This window comes from Oncorhynchus kisutch, linkage group LG1 (genome assembly GCF_002021735.2).
Source record: "Oncorhynchus kisutch isolate 150728-3 linkage group LG1, Okis_V2, whole genome shotgun sequence".
NCBI classification, from domain to species: domain Eukaryota; kingdom Metazoa; phylum Chordata; class Actinopteri; order Salmoniformes; family Salmonidae; genus Oncorhynchus; species Oncorhynchus kisutch.
In genome coordinates this window covers 56,672,408-56,690,823 of record NC_034174.2, presented here as the reverse complement: position 1 = coordinate 56,690,823, position 18,416 = coordinate 56,672,408, and the positions used below count along the sequence as shown (strand labels likewise).

The following is an 18,416-nucleotide window of genomic DNA, read 5'->3' as shown; positions in this document are numbered from 1 at the left end:
GCACTGAAGGCATGGTGCACAGAACCGGATAACACGGTGCTTGACTGGTCACTCGCTGACCACGGTAAGCACGGGGAGTTGGCTCAGGTCTGAACCTTGACTCTGCCCACTCTTTGGTGGGCTGCCTTGTGCTTGCTTTGTTAATTTAACACGTTCCGCTTTCGCTGGCTCCATCTGCTCCTTCGGACGGCAATACTCCCCGGCACTTGTCCAGCGTCCTGCTCCCTCCAGGATTTCCTCCCAGGTCCAGTCCTCCTGACCACGCTGCTTCGTCCGTTAGTGGTGGGATCTTCTGTAACGTTCGTCGTTAAGGGTAGACCAAGGCGCAGCGTGATTTGGGTTCATCATATTTTATTAAAATGTGAACCAGCAAAAAACTAAAACAATACAACGAAAGAAAAGCTTTGTCGTGTAAAATACATGCAACCAAACAAAGATAAGATCCCACAACAGAAGGTGGGAAAAAGGGTTGCCTAAGTATGATCCCCAATCAGAGACAACGATAGACAGTTGCCTCTAATTGGGAACCATATACAAAAACTAGAGTACCCACCCTAATCACACCCTGACATAACCAAAATATAGAGAATAAACAGGGATCTCTAAGGTCAGGGCGTGACAGTTCTCTAGTGTGCAGCACACCATTTCGTCCTCTTTGCTATGGGTCTGACTTCTCTCCCTCTCTACACTGTCTATATGGCCTTCTGTTGTCTCTAAACATGATTGCTCAACCACATTTTATTAGGCGAGCATCCAATCTTTAAATATTGAACTAGCTCAATAAAATGTATGTAGTGGAGTTATTATTTACCTTAATTTATACAGGTATGTCAATTCAGAACTAATTATTATTTATGTACAATGGCAACCTGTCATGTGTGCGGACCCTAATTCATCTGTAAGTTGTCTTCGGCCCAGCACTTCTTAAAACAAGTGATGTGCATTTAACTACACAAACTCCCATTCCCAAATCTAGGCTTCCATCATATAAGGAACCTTCGATAATGTAATGATGTATAGCTTAAGAGGCCAGGAGGCCTCCCTATCATGTCTGTCTGTCTTTTATCATAACAAATCAGTGCTCAGATTCCTCTCACTTCCCTTCCTGCCATCGAAAGGTCAGCGATATCTCCTAATTACAAGAGTTCTCTCAATTGTTCAGCCTATTGGATATTCCTATAATAGACTAATTTAAATGACAAATTCCTTGCATATTGGTAAGTGGCAATGGAGTAAAGATAATCCATATTTAATTCATGTCAAACCAACACTTCATTAAAAGTAAGGTTACCGCACTGAGGATGGCCTGCATATCATATTGTGCTTTATGGTACTGGCTTTGCTATTTATAGGTTGCACCTCCATCACTTGCGTCATGCCATTGTTATGAACGTTCTCATGCCATTGTTATGAACGTTCTCAAGCCGCCCTCTATCGGCGGTGCCCTAAAGTGGTGATAAGCCCAGTCATTCTGGACAGAGGCTAACTACTGTTTAGTCTAAATTAAATTGCCTGGAAATATTGCATTGCTAAAGTAGTCAAATATTTAGTAGGAAACAACTTTGCCAGCATTATCATGTCGTCAAATTTACTTAAGACAGATAACAATGTTGTTATTAGCTAGCAAAGTTCGTCAAAAAATAGCTAGCTATGCTAACATTAGCTAGCTAAAATCTGATGGCCTCCCCTCAATCTTAGCTAGCTAGCGTTATACTGCATCTAAAGTCAATCTGGTGACATAAAAATTATGACAAAAGCTTTTCCTACTAACTGTTAGCCTCCTTTTGAATGTCATTGCATTTCCAAGCCACTGTAATGCACTTGTGATGAAATCTTCATCAGCGCTCATTGACGATGCATTGAGTAGAATGCTCAGTCTGAAATCAGTCCAAAACTAACATTCAAAACAATATTGTGATGAAACATGCAACCCATCAAAACTCAAATTAGAGATGGGCAAAATAGCTTTTAGTTTCAGGGCAGTGCCAAAAAACCGTGCCAAATAGTTGTCTTAAGAGACTAATTCATAAAATGTCTTGAGCGACTAGAGTGGTTCTAGGAGCTTATTGTAGTCGCAAGCTCTCAATATGTTACTGTATGTTGTACTTAAATTCATATGTGCACATTATGTATGTGGGTGGGGGAGGGGAAGGCATAATATGTACAGATAATAGGAATGTGGTTCTTTGTGTTTTTATGCTTTTACTTTGCTTTTGTTGTTTTTCTAATTTCTGTATGTTTTTTTTTGCTGTTATTTTTTTTTACATTTCTTAAGGACTCTTGGAAGATTAGTCATTGGGCTAAACAAAATCCTTATAAAACAAAATAAATGACAAATGTGTTATATCATTGGTCATACAAGAATATCAGATCTCATCTGCTTCTGACATCCGTCACATCATACAAATTATAATGTAAAACTCTAATAGTCAATTCGATCACAGGAAAGCAGTTATATTACATTTGTCTTATAATGCATGTGCAGGACATGAAGTATGCTCACCGGGAAACATATGCAGCTCAGTTTTGCAAATGTTCATTACAAAACTCCTTTTGTACAGTGAGTAAGTAAGACAGTGAGTAAGTGGCCAGCCGTGTGGGTGAGGTGAGTAAGTCAGCATGCGCTTTTGCAGGATGGGTGACGCGGATGGGTCTTCACAGCATGGTTAACATGCAACACTCACTCAGTCACTTGCGCACACACACACACACACACACACGAAAGGGATAAATAGAGGTCTGAAGGAATGCCTTTTGGAAAGAGTTCATGTGTGAATTAAACAATCAGATTTCTTGTTTTGTAACTTCTCATGGCATTGGAAAGTAAGACTGAAACCTCAGAATGGGTGATGCAAATCATTTTTAGGGCTGTTTTTCAAGCAAAGACTTGCTTACAAAATTAAGAGTCGTGCAAAGATTGAGGCTAGTATATTTTATTTTGTGAAACACTATTGTAAGGACCCCAAAAAGAAGGCTCAAATTAGAGAAAGGTTTGACTGCATTGATATTGTGAACAATATTAATCATGTGAATAGGAAAATGTTGATTCAACTACATGTCCGCGAGGGGGGTCTCAGTGTTGTGGCCTTTAATAGCCTGTGGGCCTCCTACTCAACCTGCAAGACTGCTGCTCAAGAGTAACGCCTGCTCCAGGCTCCAGGCAATGGCTGCTGGGAATGGATGCATCAATGCATCAACATTTCAAGAGCTTCAAGGAAAAAATAGATACAGCTGCAGAACTGTGTTTTCCAAAACCCTTTAAATGCCTGAAACATCCCAGATCCATGCTTCTGCACACTCGGCAATAAGCAAATTAAACAATTCATACGTTTTGAAATGTAGCCTGCATTGTAATAGCCATCAATTTAATTCCATATATTAAGCGTAAAGTAGTAATTTCTTTGAGGGTTAAAGATTTCTGGCAGTTAAGTTTTCATGATTACTGTTTTGCTATGTTAGGAACTGAACATTGATATGTCTACTGCAGTTAAGCATTTTCGCTAAAGACAGGAAAGTGGTCTTTGCACCATGCAGATATAAACTACATAAAACCTTGAGATATTGGGAAACTATTTTCAACTAGCAGCAGTAATAATAATGGCAAACAAGATGTGCAATCTCTTTGCAGCATGAAGCAAAAAATGAAAGGTCTCCATAGAAACACTATTTGACCATGGGCTGATGTCCTGGGCTGATGCTTAGTATAATATACACGCACAGCTTGTTATTGACTCCCCATCACAAAAATGCCTACAAAGGACAAGTTACAAAACATTATACATGGCTGAAGATGTTCTTTTTGTAGGTGCTGAGATGCTTTGTCCACCATGGCATTTCTGATTGAGAAAAAAAACATAGTATTCAAGAACTGGCCATGAAAAAGGCCCTAGATCTAAACATTAACACTAACTCTCTAGTTGTAGAGTCTGTTGTATTCAATGTTGTTCCATATAAACAGTAACTGAACAAGTGTATGTCTATGGGGCTAAGAGGGGGAATTAAAATAGGCTCAGTGGTTTAGTAATATAAGAACATGAGAAACAATGATAATAAAAAAGATAAATATCAAAATTGGGAAAGGGTCTTTCCTTAATGCTACTTACAGGTAATAAGAGTAGGAATATGCATTTCTTCTGAAACATGAAGGTAGACCAGTGGGACAAAATTGAGCACCCAAAAAAGGACAAACAGATTACATGAGTTAGTTCTTTAGCACCCGCATCAAGGAGAGCTGATGGAGAAAAATGTCAAGAACGGGTTAAAGACATTGATTTGCTGCTGGCCTGGTTTTTTTTGGTCTGCCTGTCTGTCTACAGTCTAGTTCTAGTTAAACCAACCTTCCCATTAAGCTCTGCATGTGCCTATGGTCCACCAGTCTAAAGTAAAGGCTGGACTTTTGGGTGCACCGATACAGTTGCACATATAACCAACAGTACGCTACTCAAACCCCTGCAGCCATTTCATCAAAGAAGAAAATACACATAATTCACCCGCATTTAAAGAAGAAATAACACATCTGGCTCCCAATAAAATTGAAACTCCTTGAGAGATGGAATTGTCTGAACAGACAGTGGGTGGCTGGGAAAACAAAAATAGGAGAGTAGGGATGGGAGGAGGAGTGGGAGTAAGAGGAAGGGGGTATGTTTTAATGACATACTGTTCAGCCATTCTGTTTAGTGAGATGGAAAGAGAAAGCGATGCTACTGTTGACACTTTGACTGCTTTAGGAACTAAATCAAACCTGAGTGTTGAAATTAGAGTCGGCTTGCGTGTGTGTGCATGCATTCTGTTGGATTTCTCTAGGAAGGGTTCTTTTGAGAGGTAGAACAATCACAAATGACATGCAGCGAGCAGTGAGGAGTTAGCAAGCAGAGATGAGACTGAAAAGCAGATGGTATCTGTTGTTTCTTTTAAAGGTTTGTAGTTCCCATACGTGTTGACATCAGATATATCAAAGGAGTAAATGTGGGACAAATACCTACAGCATTCAGCACAACACTAGTCTGTTCATAATAAGCAGCAATGTGTCTAGCATAGTCTTTTTTTAAATACAATTTGATACCCACTTACTACACAAACAATGATGTGTATTTTTTTTTTTAAAGGGGAAGTTCAGGATTTTACAACTTGATGTTAGATGGTTCCTCAAACGAAAAAGTAGTTTTCTTTAAACAGGCACAAACTTCAGCTAACTTTAGTCACCGGTAGCTAACAATCAATGGAAGTGATTAGGGGCAATTGTAAAACAATTTTTAAATGGCCAAATCACCTTCATGCAACATCAAACCAAATATAGAATTGATTTCAGTTGACTTGGCCATGGAATTTTGACAATTGCCCCTATCACTGGGAAAAACCCAGTGGTGGTTAAGACGTGCCGATATCCAAGGTCTTAAAGGATATAATCAACATAATAGATCTGTATGTACTGCAGTCAGATATAGTATTTGATTCAATGGAAAATTAGCCTCCAATCCTTTCCTCTGTTTGACAGTCCTGTTAATAAGTTTGCGGTCACTTAGAAATGTCCTTGTTTTTGAAAATAACATCAAATTGATCAGAAATACAGCATAGACATTGTTAATGTTGTAAATGACCATTGTAGCTGGAAACGGCTGATTTTCTATGGAATATCTACATAGGCATACAGAGGCATACAGCATCCCGGAGTTGCCTCTTCACTGGTGACATTGAGACGGGAGTTTTGGGGGTACTATTTAATGAAGCTGCCAGTTGAGACCTTGTGAGGCTTCTGTTTCTCAAACTAGACAGTGTTGTTTAAAGTTTACCACAAGCCACCTGGGAGACACACCAAACATGTGGAAGAAGGTGCTCTGGTCAGATGAAACCAAAATTGAACTTTTTGGCAACATTGCAAAATGTTATGTTTGGCGTAAAAGCAACACAGCTCATCACCCTGAACACACCATCCCCACTGTCAAACATGGTGGTGGCAGCATCATGGTTTGGGCCTGCTTTTCTTCAGCAGGGACAGGGAAGATGGTTAAAATTGATGGGAAGATGGATGGAGCCAAATACAGGACCATTCTGGAAGAAAACCTGATGGAGTCTGCAAAAGACCTGAGACTGGGACGGAGATGTCTTCCAACAAGACAATGATCCAAAACATAAAGCAAAATCTACAATGGAATGGTTCAAAAATAAACATATCCAGGTGTTAGAATGGCCAAGTCAAAGTCCAGACCTGAATCCAATCGAGAATCTGTGGAAAGAACTGAAAACTGCTGTTCACAAATGCTCTCCATCCAACCTCATTGAGCTCGAGCTGTTTTGCAAGGAGGAATGGGAAAAAAATTCAGTCTCTCGATGTGCAAAACTGATAGAGACATACCCCAAGCGACTTACAGCTGTAATCGCAGCAAAAGGTGGCGCTACAAAGTATTAACTTAAGGGGGCTGAATAATGTTGCACGCCCAATTTTTCCGTTTTTGATTTGTTAAAAAAGTTTGAAATATCCAATAAATGTCGTTCCACTTCATGATTGTGTCCCACTTGTTGTTGATTCTTCACAAAAAAATACAGTTTTATATCTTTATGTTTGAAGCCTGAAATGTGTCAAAAGGTCGCAAAGTTCAAGGGGGCCGAATACTTTCGCAAGGCACTGTATCTTCATTTTCTTGGCAATTTCTCACATGGAATAGCCTTAATTTCTCAGAACATTAATAGACTGACAAGTTTCAGAAGGAAGTACTTTGTTTCTGGCCATTTTGAGCCTGTAATCGAACCCACAAATGCTGATGCTCCAGATATTCAACTAGTCTAAAGAAGGCCAGTTTTATTGCTTCTTTAATCAGAACAACAGTTTCAGCTGTGCTAACACAATTGCAAAAGTGTTTTCTAATGATCAATTAGCCTTTAAAATTATAAACTTGGATTAGCTAACACAACGTGCCATTTGAACACAGGAATGATGGTTGCTGATAATGGGCCTATGTAGATAGATGTAGATATTCCATTAAAAATCAGCCGTTTCCAGCTACAATAGTAATTTACAACATTAACAATGTCTACACTGTATTTCTGATCAATTTGATGTTATTTTAATAGACAAAAATGAGCTTTTCTTTCAAAAACAAGGAACTTTCTAAGTGACCCTAAACTTTTGAACGGTATGTTTTCATCCACAACACGAGACACATTCATATGTCTGGTATACAGATACTGTCTGGCCTTAATTTGTTTTCAATGGGGCTCATTTATCATTTCCATAAAATACTGTATGTAAAATTTGTCCTCCCAATTTGTTCAGCTCAAAACATAAAACTTCAATAGTGATGAAAACCTTGTTTCAATTATATTCCACCCATGTCTGGATTATACATTTAATTTTTAAAAACAAATAGCACTTTTATTGATACACGTGATCTAGCAGAGGTAAATGGCAAATATTAACCATGTATGCTGTCTATATTGCTTGTAATAGATTTAAGTCATCTAAGAATTAATTACGTAAATTGTTGTGGCAGTATTGTTTTAAAAACAATAATGTTATGGGTCCATCAGACCCGCGAACATTGGGTGCATAACAAAAACGAACACCACACAAGGGTTAAGACATGAAGGTCAGTCAATACGGAAAATGTACTTCAAAGTTACTTAAAATGCCGTCGCAAAAACCATCAAGCGCTATGACAAAACTGGCTCTCATGAGGCCCACCACAGAAATGGACAACCCAGAGATAACTCTGCTGCAGAGGATAAGTTCATTAGAGCTACCAGCCTCAAGAATTGCAGCCCAAATAAATGCTTCAGAGTTCAAGTAAACAGACACATTTCAACATCAACTGTTCAGAGGAAACTGCATGAATCAGGCCTTCTGCAAAGAAACCACTACTAAAGGACACCAATAAGAAGAAGAGGCTTGCTTGGGCCAAGAAACATGAGCAAAGTGTCTTTTGGTCTGATTAGTCCAAATTTGAGATTGTTTGACTTTCTGAGACGCAGAGTAGGTGAACGGATGATCTCCGCATGTGTGGTTCCTACCATGAAGCATGGAGGAGGTGGGGTGTGATGATGCTTTGCTAGTGACACTGTCAGTGAATTATTTAGAATTCACTTAACCAGCATGGCTACCACAGCATTCCGTAGTGATACACCATCCCATCTGGTTTGCGCTTAGTGGGACTATCATTTGTTTTTCAACAGGACAATGACCCAACACACCTCCAGGCTGTGTAAGGGCTATTTGACCAAGAGGGAAAGTGATGGAGTGCTGTATTTGCAAAAAAAAGGTCTAAAAACACTTTTCACTTTGTCATTATGGGGTATTGAGTGTAGACGGATGCAAAAATATATTTAATCCATTTTGAATTCAGGCTGTAACACAAAATGCGGAATAAGTCAAGGGGTAGCAATACTTTCTGAAGGCACTGAACAACTTTAAAGGTTATACTATGTAAACATGACACAGAAATACCATTGCTGTATAAACAAATCGGACGCACATACACACTCGCGCACACGCTACGCATCCATATGAATTGTAAACATTTAATTATACCACGCACGCATGCAAACATGCAGTGACTGAATGGACACTTAACTCACTCCGCCCATGTTGGGTGACCACATGTCCCGGATTGTGCCAGACAGTCCTGCATTTTGGCCCTTTGTCCCACAACCAATCAAGTCCCACATTTCATCAACAAATTAAAACATCTATTTACAAAAGAAGTTAGATTTGTCCCGTATTTCAGTCAGACATTCTAACCTGTTTCTTTTGCAGTCACGATATATACACCGAGTGCACAAAATGTTATCAACACCTGCTCTTTCCATGACAGACTGACCAGGTGAACACTAGGATCCCTTATTGATGTCACTTGTTAAATTCACTTCAAATCAGTGTAGCTGCAGATGAGGAGACCGGTTGAAGAATGATTGTTAAGCCTTGAGACAATTGAGACATGGATTGTGTATGTGTGCCATTCAGAGGGTAAATGGGCAAGACAAAATATTTAAGTGCCTTTGAACGGGGTATGGTAGTAGTTGCCAGTCGCACAGGTTTGCACCAACAACTGCAACGCTGCTGGGTTATTCACGCTCAACAGTTTCCCTTGTGTATCAAGAACGGTCCACCACCTAACGTGGGGTGCACCTCAATATTACCAAGGTGTTCTTGATGTCCAGTACACTCAGTGTATATCATAAAGATATGGTACTAGTGATGTTAAACCCTTCTCCAATCGTTGTTGAGATCTGATATTCTGCGCAGCGCAAGACGAGATGTAGGCAAATGTCATATGGTCAAACACATTTGTCAAATACTTTTTTTTTTTCAGAAATTCGGGACCGCAGAGTTAAAATGAACGGAAATTTGCGTAGCGCTTCCTATTGGTTGATTCTGGTACCTCCCAAATGGGAAACTTGGGATCCGACTCTTCCCCCTAGGTTAGCGAGTTTGAGTTTCCGACATGACATGAACGCGAATTCCAGCTAAACTTGGAGGACAGTTAACTATTTACCAAAAATTATGAGCTAAAAATGTAAGAAAATAGCCATATAAGGTGATTTTGTCAAACCTGTGAGGCTCTCCATGTGCATTTGTTGCTAATTCAAAATATGTGCTGCTACTTCTCTCAATATGGCTTTCCTAATTATTTTACATTTCCTGAGACCAACCAGAAATGTTTCCTTTGCTAAATATTCCCAGATTTTCATAAAAACAGCCACACGTGGTTTGTCATTTCTGTATAACCAAATTTTGTGCGAGGCAAAACACATTGTAGTAGCCTATAGGCATGCTTCAATTAGCTTGTTGGGTGCAGTGGTATTTCTGTGTGTGTGTGTGGGGGGGGGGCTAAATTGCCCTGCGAATGTTTTGCAAAATCATCCCTTTGTCCCGCATTTTAAATGTGATCGCTCTAAGCCCATGACTGAATGGCCTTGCAGAGCATTCATCTGTAATGTTAACAGCCTACGTTTGCACCAAGGCACCAATAAATTACTAATTGTATTTGGTTACACCGTCTTAATGTCCTGAAAGGTATGTTGTCTGGACTAAAGTGGTATTGAATGTGAGGATTTGAAATTGGAAAAAATGAGAGGCTGAAGTTCATAGTTTTGGAGAGTCGGTGTGGGTGAGGATATTTAAAATACATTTTGTTTACGGAGAAATATTACAAGGGGTGGAGAGCTGCCGGAGCTCGGAGGAGCAGCAGTCAAACTTTTTTCAATTTGAGAATACACAGATCTAGTAAAAGAATGGTAAAATTCTAAATACATTTTATTTAACTACCACTAAAATTCCATCAAAAACAATAAAATGAGAAACTAAATAAATATGTATTGCAGACTAGAGGAAGGTAAATGGTCTTCTCTCTGGTGGTGGCGAGAATGATGAAGAACTATAGGCGACAGCAGAGGCCTGTCAGAGGCTTGACCACCTTGATGAATCAGAACGTTGAAAAAACATTTCACTTCACCGCGTGTCTGCCTTGATGTTCATGAAACGCCATGGACCCCTCTTGCACAGTGGAACCTAAAACGATTTGTGACCACTTGGTTACGGTGACACCGTTCTGCCGAGGACTCCAAACCAGAGTGGCCACCGTAAAGCCCAAGTAGACTGACCTGCTTGTTTGTCATGATTCAATTCATAGCTTTAGATTATAATAGGATAGACTCACTATAACAAGCTTCTGGTTGAACCACAAAGACACAGACTCATGCCTATAGGCAGGTGAATAAATATGTGTGTATACAAGAGGCATAGTTTAGAGTAATGAATACAACCCACTCACCAAAAAAAAGTGCTATTGTGGTAAACACTTAATGAATCCGAATTAGTGCACCACTCCAAATAGGTTGTGACATTATTAGTGAAAATTACTAGTTTGACATAGAAAGTGGAGCAGAGTTAACCCTTCCTCTTGGTGGGTAAGTGCAGGTAAAGAGTAACAACAGTAGCTGCAAGGCCAGTTCATTGTTGCGCCAGGGGGGTTATGCAACGCAAAACAACAAAATATGAATGAAAACCCTTACTGAAAGGTGTACTTATAATGCAAGACATAAAATTCACTATAGATCATTGCAGAAAATGTATCTAATATTCAACTGACAATGCATAGGAGGCTAGGTAAAAAAAAAATCAATAATAAGTCAACGAATGACATTGAGAGTGGCATTTTGTACAATCACAGTGATGCAGAACAAAAGCTAGAAATCCAAAATGGTGCAATCGACAGTGACGGTCTGAGTATCAAAAAGTAATGGCCTCGTGAATTTTCGTGCATGTGTTGGACATGAATGACGTATCTGATCACAGATGAGTCCCAACAAAAATGGTGAGGCACAATCTCAAGATGCGTAGCTAAAAATAAACATACAATACCCCACACTCAGAGTTCTCCATGTGTGTATCTCTCTAGCGGGCGCAGGCCAAAAGAGGAAGAAGATAAGAGAAGGGTGTGAGACTAGTATTAGAAAAAAAACAGTGGTGGATTTGATCATGTCAATAACTGGTACAGATGATTTATTAAGACGTTTTGTTATACCAACATATAACGTATGTCTAGAGAGGAAGTATAGATATTACACCTAAAGGCTAAATAGTCTATTTCAACTGGAAATGCATGCAGAGGAGTTCAGATGATTAGAATGATTGCGTTGACCCTAAAGCTTTCATTGGGATGAATCAGCTGAATAATGAATATTACACCTAACCTTATATGTTGATACAGTTGAAGTCGGAGGTTTACATACACTTAGGTTGGAGTCATTAAAACTAGTTTTTCAACCACTCCACACATTTCTTGTAAACAAACTACAGTTTTGGAAATTTGATTAGGACATCTACTTTGTGAATGACAAGTAATTTTCCCAACAATTATTCACAGACAGATTGTTTCACTAATAATGCACTATATCACAATTCCAGTGGGTCAGAAGTTTACATACACTAAGTTGACTGCGCCTTTAAACAGCTTGGAAAATTCCAGAAAATGATGTCATGGCTTCAGAAGCTTCTGATTGGCTAATTGACATTTCAGTGAAGTTTGTACCTGTGGATCTATTTCAAACTCAGTGCCTCTTTGCTTGACATCATGGGAAAATATAAAAGAAATCAGCCAAGACCTCAGAAAAAAAACTGTAGACCTCCACAGGCCTGGTTCACCCTTGGGAGCAATTTCCAAACACCTGGAGGTACCATGTACATCTGTACAAACAATAGTACACAAGTATAAACAGCATGGGACCACGCAGCTGTCATACCGCTCAGGAAGGAGACGCGTTCTGTCTCCTAGAGATTAACGTACTTTGGTGCGAAATGTGCAAATCAATCACAGAACAACAGCAAAGGACCTTGTGAAGATGCTGGAAGAAACAGGTACAAAAGTATCTCTATCCACAGTAAAACGAGTCCTATATCGACATAACCTGAAAGGCCGCTCAGCAAGGAGGAAGCCACTGCTCCAAAACCGCCATAAAAATGCCAGACTACGGTTTCCAACTACACATGTGGACTAAGATCGTACTTTTTGGAGAAATGTCCTCTGGTCTGATGAAACAAAAATATAACTGTTTGGTCATAATGACCATCGTTATGCTTGGAAGAAAAACGGGGAAGCTTGCAAGCTGAAGAACACCATCCCAACCGTGAAGCACGGGGGTGGCAGCATCATGTTGTGGGGGTGCTTTGCTGCAGGAGGGACTGGTGCACTTCACAAAACAGATGGCATCATGAGGTAGGACAATTATGTGGATATATTGAAACAACATCTCAAGACATCAGTCAGGAAGTTAAAGCTTGGTCGCAAATGGGTCTTCCAAATGGACAATGACCCCAAGCATACTTCCAAAGTTGTGGCAAAATGGCTTAAGGACAACAAAGTCAAGGTATTGGAGTGGCCATCACAAAGCCCTGACCTTAATACGATAGAAAATCTGTGGTCAGGACTTAAAAAGCGTGTGCGAGCAAGGAGGCCTACAAACCTGACTGAGTTACACCAGCTCTGTCAGGAGGAATGGGCCAAAATTCACCCAACTTATTTTGGGAAGCTTGTAGAAGGCTACCTGAAGGCAATGCTACCAAATACTAATTGAGTGTATGTAAACATCTGACCCTCTGGGAATGTGATGAAAGAAATAAATGCTGAAATAAATCATTCTCTACTATTATTCTGACATTTCACATTCTTAAAATATAGTGGTGATCCTAACTGACCTAAAACAGGGAATTTTTACGAGGATTAAATGCCAGGAATTGTGAAAAACTGATTTTAAATGTATTTTGTTAAGGTGTATGCAAACTTCCGACTTGAACTGTATATGGGTATGTGCATGATAATAAGATGGTTAGAATTTGGCAGGGACTCTTACTGGCCCAGCCATTTGGGATCAGAGGTGGCCACTCACAAATTAGCGGGTGACATAAGCAAACAAATCTTCTAACTACATGCATAATTAACATGGGGGGCTTGGCTTGAAATATTAATTGGTTAAGTTAAATGTCAATTGAAGTGGCTGTACAAATAGTGCTCTCCCTCCACTTCAGCCATCTCAGTCTAAACTGCCAAAGTCAACACTGGTTTCAAGTGGAGGAGAACCAGCTCTTCCACGCACGCACAAACACACCGACTGGGACAACATGTGCACCTGTCCAAATGGAGAGAAGGATTGGGCCTAGCTGGTGTTGGTCTGGCACTCAACCACTGATTGCACATGAAGGTTGTCTGTGCATATACCATCACAAAACTGCAATGTGCGGATGTATTCTGTGATTTGTTACTACAATAAACCCCTACTTTATAATACATTTAGTCTGATGTTTTTCAAGAAAAAAAACACATTAAGCCCCAAGAGAAAAATCTTTAAAATTCTACAATTCTCTACAATACTGTTGAGAAGCTATGTGGAGTAGTTTTGAGCGGTTTGCGAAATTCCAAAGCCTGAAATGGTGAACATTCCATTGTCTCTGTCAAGTCCACATCAATAGAAAAAAGGGGTTACGATGAAATAACATAATATTGAAGTTGTGTGTATTTCTTAGTTTTTATTTGATGACTTTGTTACTTTTCATTCCTTAAAGTCCTCATCTCATCTCTGCTCAGGCAGTAGCAGTCAGCCAGCCCATCTTTTGTTATCTGTGTGCACCCCATACTGTACTGTCTTTAGTCATCCTGTTTAGCTAGCCTGCCTAACTACGCTGCAGAGCTGTCTGACTAAATAATTTAACTAGTTCTTCAAAGTAGAAAAGGCATACTCCCCTGTAGGTCTAAGCCCTTAGATCGCAATATCTACTAAGCTAACACATGCAATTGTTTTAAATGTATAATTTAACCATTGGATTTTGAGGTATAAAAAAAGGGCATTTACTACAAATTCATAAATTGCAAAACCAAAAGTATGATAATAAGGAACAAGGTTCTGAGAGACATTTTTGTAAAATGTAGACCCATGTTTGGTCACTTTTTGCAATTTTTACAGCCTGGTACTGTGTCACTTTCAGATGACTCCACTGAAGCTTGTGTGGTTGTAGAGCAGAACAACCGACATGTTCGTGTTTGTGAGTGATATTGGTGACAGTTTGTAGGTCCAACGGTGCAGTCTGGACAGTTGGTTTTGTGAGAAGACCTCTTCAAAATGAGAATGTCCACGACAGAGTTCAGACAACTGCCGTAAAGCTTGTGGATATTGTAGAGTCAAACAACTGACACTGTCGTGTTCGTGAGAGTCTAACCTTTCAATATCAGTGACATACAGTATTATAGTTCATAGCTCATACAGTTCGGGTTGGACAGACAATTGTGACGATTTTCTTGTCCAGATCCTCCGCTTTCACAAGCCCCATGTCAATCAGCTCTAGAGGGGTTTAAATGAAGGGTCTCTGTTCCTCTCTTCATTGTGTTGTGTGCATTCCTCTCCCATACGGTCTGTGTGTATCTAACTTAACATAGCAGGCGTAAAAGTGTATACGTCCAGAGATCTGTATATAATGACGAGAAGCTGATGTCTCCGCTCTAACAAAGGGAGTCGTTATCCTAAAGGCGGGAAGGAAGGCGACAAGCTTAGGGCCAAAATAAGCCAATAGAAAAACATGGGATTTTTTTGGGACAGATTTTGGCAACAGTGAAACCTCTAGTTTCCCCTATTCATCTTTATAGGAGCCAGGGGAAAAAGCTGCAATGGAGTATGGTCATTGTAGTTAATTACCACGTTTCTGCGCTGAACTACATAAAATATTTGCTTAATGAAAATTCATCTCCCATCATGGAGATGGCCCATCATCCAACATATTTCTTGGCTTGATTTCTCTCGTGAATGATTTGTTTTCTCGCTAGAGAAACGGTGATTTGGGCTCACAAAAAAAAACTAAATGGAATTCAAGTAATTGAACCGACATTGGTCAATTAGTTGTTTAATAACCAGGAAAGAAATGTCATGTTAATCCTTAAGAGTCCATTGACGCACCCGTGTAACATCATACAACAATAATCTGACTTAAGCTCGAGATATAAGTATTTTTGCATGGGCTGTGTCTCAAACCCCCATATCCGCCTATATCTGCCTTCCGCATCTACAGTGGGAGGTGACCGAGCTACAGCGGTGTTTGCCAGACCATGAAACATCCCGAAAATCTGTATTTTCACAAAAACGTATGTAGTGTCCGAACGACCACTCTATGGAATGACCACTGTATGGAAAGGGGAGACTCTGTTTTGCTCTACGACCTCCAGAAGTGTCAGGGGACTCGTCTGAAGGTAACCCATACAAACAAATGGAAGTATAAAGGTAGTTTTGCGCCAACAAAAATAAGGGGTTAAATATGTGTCCCAAAAAAATCATATATATTTCCTTAGATCACCTAGATATAGGACAGACACTTCAAAACCTTATTCCTTATGATAGATGTTTTAATGTATTTTTTTGCCATTTATGAATGTGTTATTCAATGCGTTTCTATGGGATATAGTAGAAAAGGTCAAAAAATGTATACCTAAAATTCTAAATCAAATAGCTAAATGATCCATGGTATGACCATCTTAAAACAATTCCATATGCTAGCTTAGTAACCCCCCGCTCAACACTACTGTGGATTTCTACAACTCCCATCTTGCTATAGAAACAGTTGTTTTCTTAGTCTGATCACAATTTAAATAGACTCCCCCATGACCTTAATAATCCTCTTCTCAGTGCAGGTACAAAATGCTACCGTTTTTGGAACTTTACCATTCATTTAAGGATTTTTATCTTGGACTTGCACATTTGACAGTGCTGTAAGAGCCCTAAAGGTTCAAGCTACCGTGCAGGAAAACAGTCACCATTAAGTCTTTGCCTGTCCATTCAATTCATTCGTATGTTAGTACAAAAAGCTCTAAAACACGCAACACCGCTTTGAACGATTAAATGGACAGTGTATACTCGCTTCCAGCATGTTTTCACCACACAAAAAAAACATAGTGGCTGAAAGCCATGTAAAACGCTGCAATTGTTAACTATCTATGACGCAAGAATGAAATATAGATGATCCAGCAAAGCGAGGCATCTTAGGATATTGTAGCCTGAGCACTTCTCCCTCTCCTCGATCTACACTGAGTATACCAAATATTAGGAACACATTCCTAATAGTGAGTTGAAAACTTTCCACAGAGATGCTGGTCCATGTTGACTTCCATGGTTCCCACAGTTTTGTCAAGCTATCATAGTTGGTATACATACTAGTTAACCCATGGCCCCATAACACCCACGGTTTCATCTACATATTGATTTGAGATTCATATATGCCCTGTTTAGGAGGCCATCTTTGTTGTTGACCTATCCACTTATTTCTGCAGAGGTTGTCTGATTTGAAATAATTGTAAAGCCTCATTGCTCATGGGTGCAACTGTATGTTGAGTCTAGGATTTCTTATTGATTTGTGTACGTACAGATTTCTGTGACTTATTCGCCATAGGATTGTATAATAAAACCATGACAACCACAGCAGCTTTTTTTCTGGAATATGTCATTAAGAGGATTTTAAGTTTGAACAACATTGTAACAAGAGAAGGATAACTATATTATGTAAAAACAGTTTCCGTAAAACATCTGAGCGTGTTGTAATTGTGCTCCCTCAACTTAATGGTAACACTTTATAACAACTTTCATGAAGAAGCCATTCAAAATGCAATTATTAAAGAAATGATCAAATAGTACTTATCAATAGTTTATTTATTTATGAAAGTTATTATAAATTGCTGCCCTGTTTATTTCCAAGAATATTTGTGATTGTGACATACAAGTCATTTTGTCTCAGTAGCATAGCCTACTCCTACAATGACAAATGGTTGGTCATGATGTACGGTATCAAGACACTTCAAAGTTGAGGTAACTATGTGTGGAGTGGTAAGGTGAACCATTTAAAAAAATATATTATAAAAAAAAATAAAAACTGTGGGTCCTAGCATAGAAAAATGGCATGGGGATGTGATTAGGGTGATTTAGGAAAACAAGAGACAGGACGGAAACAGAGATGTGATGGAAGTCAGCCAGTGTGCATATGTGAACAAGACACAGAAAGCTGTGTATGTCTGTAAAGCCCCCCTAAAAACATACCTCCTTATGAGTTAGTCCTAATGGTATTTTCAGCTCAACTGAGCAGTGATCTAGTAATATTGTGCATGGGACATTTGGGTCACACTATGGTGTTACGACTGTAGTAATATAGTCCGACATATTTACGCTTACACTTGCTGCATCGGGGACACACTACGGGTTTCTCTACTGCGCTTTACCTGCGTTTGAAGGTGAGAACCACTCCCAGTAGAATGATGATGAACATGAGAATGCCCGCGATGACACCGGCCATCTTGACGGTGCTGTCCACCTGCTTTTCGGGCTCCACAGCGTCTGAGTCCTGGGTGGACGCGCCTATAAACAGGCACAGACACATCACAGAGAGGAGGAGGGAGTTTACCCTGGAGCAACCATCCTCCACACACACAAACACACACACACACACACACACACACACACACACACACACACACACACACACACACACACACACTATCACAAAGTCATGCAAAGAAATGTCAGGATCATTATTAGTGATGAAAGGGAGACATTATTTGAGTGAAAAGGTAAAGGTGATTAGATATAGTGTTGTTGTTAAGGGTATTGGCAGACATGTTGGCTATATCCTGCCTGCTAAACTCCAAATGATAACAAGACAAAGTTCAATAAAGATTCAGTAAACTTCTGTAAGGGTGCTTCTCACACAGGACAGATGAATGGTGAAAATCAACATGCAAATAACCGACTGGAAATACACAAGTTAGAGTAAGGTCAGTTTCTCTTGCATCAAAGGACTTGTGATTGAGTTATGTATGAGTTGTTCATTTCAACAGGCTTTGTATCTAACACCGCAGTTGCACCACAATGACACACTGAAGACATGCAGTGCACTAGTGTTG

General features: G+C 39.6%; 1 protein-coding gene across 7 annotated transcripts in view; it reads right to left on the bottom strand.

Annotated features, from left to right (window-relative positions):
- The window catches only part of LOC109891034 (receptor-type tyrosine-protein phosphatase T), a 400,507-nt gene that overhangs the window by 67,003 nt on the left and 315,088 nt on the right, over positions 1-18,416 (bottom strand). For 4 of the 7 annotated variants that reach the window (XM_031827335.1, XM_031827341.1, XM_031827357.1 and 1 more), the window contains 2 exons: positions 17,736-17,871; positions 4,104-4,133 (listed from right to left, as the gene is read on the bottom strand). In XM_031827335.1, the coding sequence (XP_031683195.1) occupies positions 4,104-4,133; positions 17,736-17,871 (166 nt within the window). The remainder of the gene's footprint in view (positions 1-4,103; positions 4,134-17,735; positions 17,872-18,416) is intronic. The other 3 variants (XM_031827345.1, XM_031827361.1, XM_031827369.1) reach the window with 1 other exon arrangement.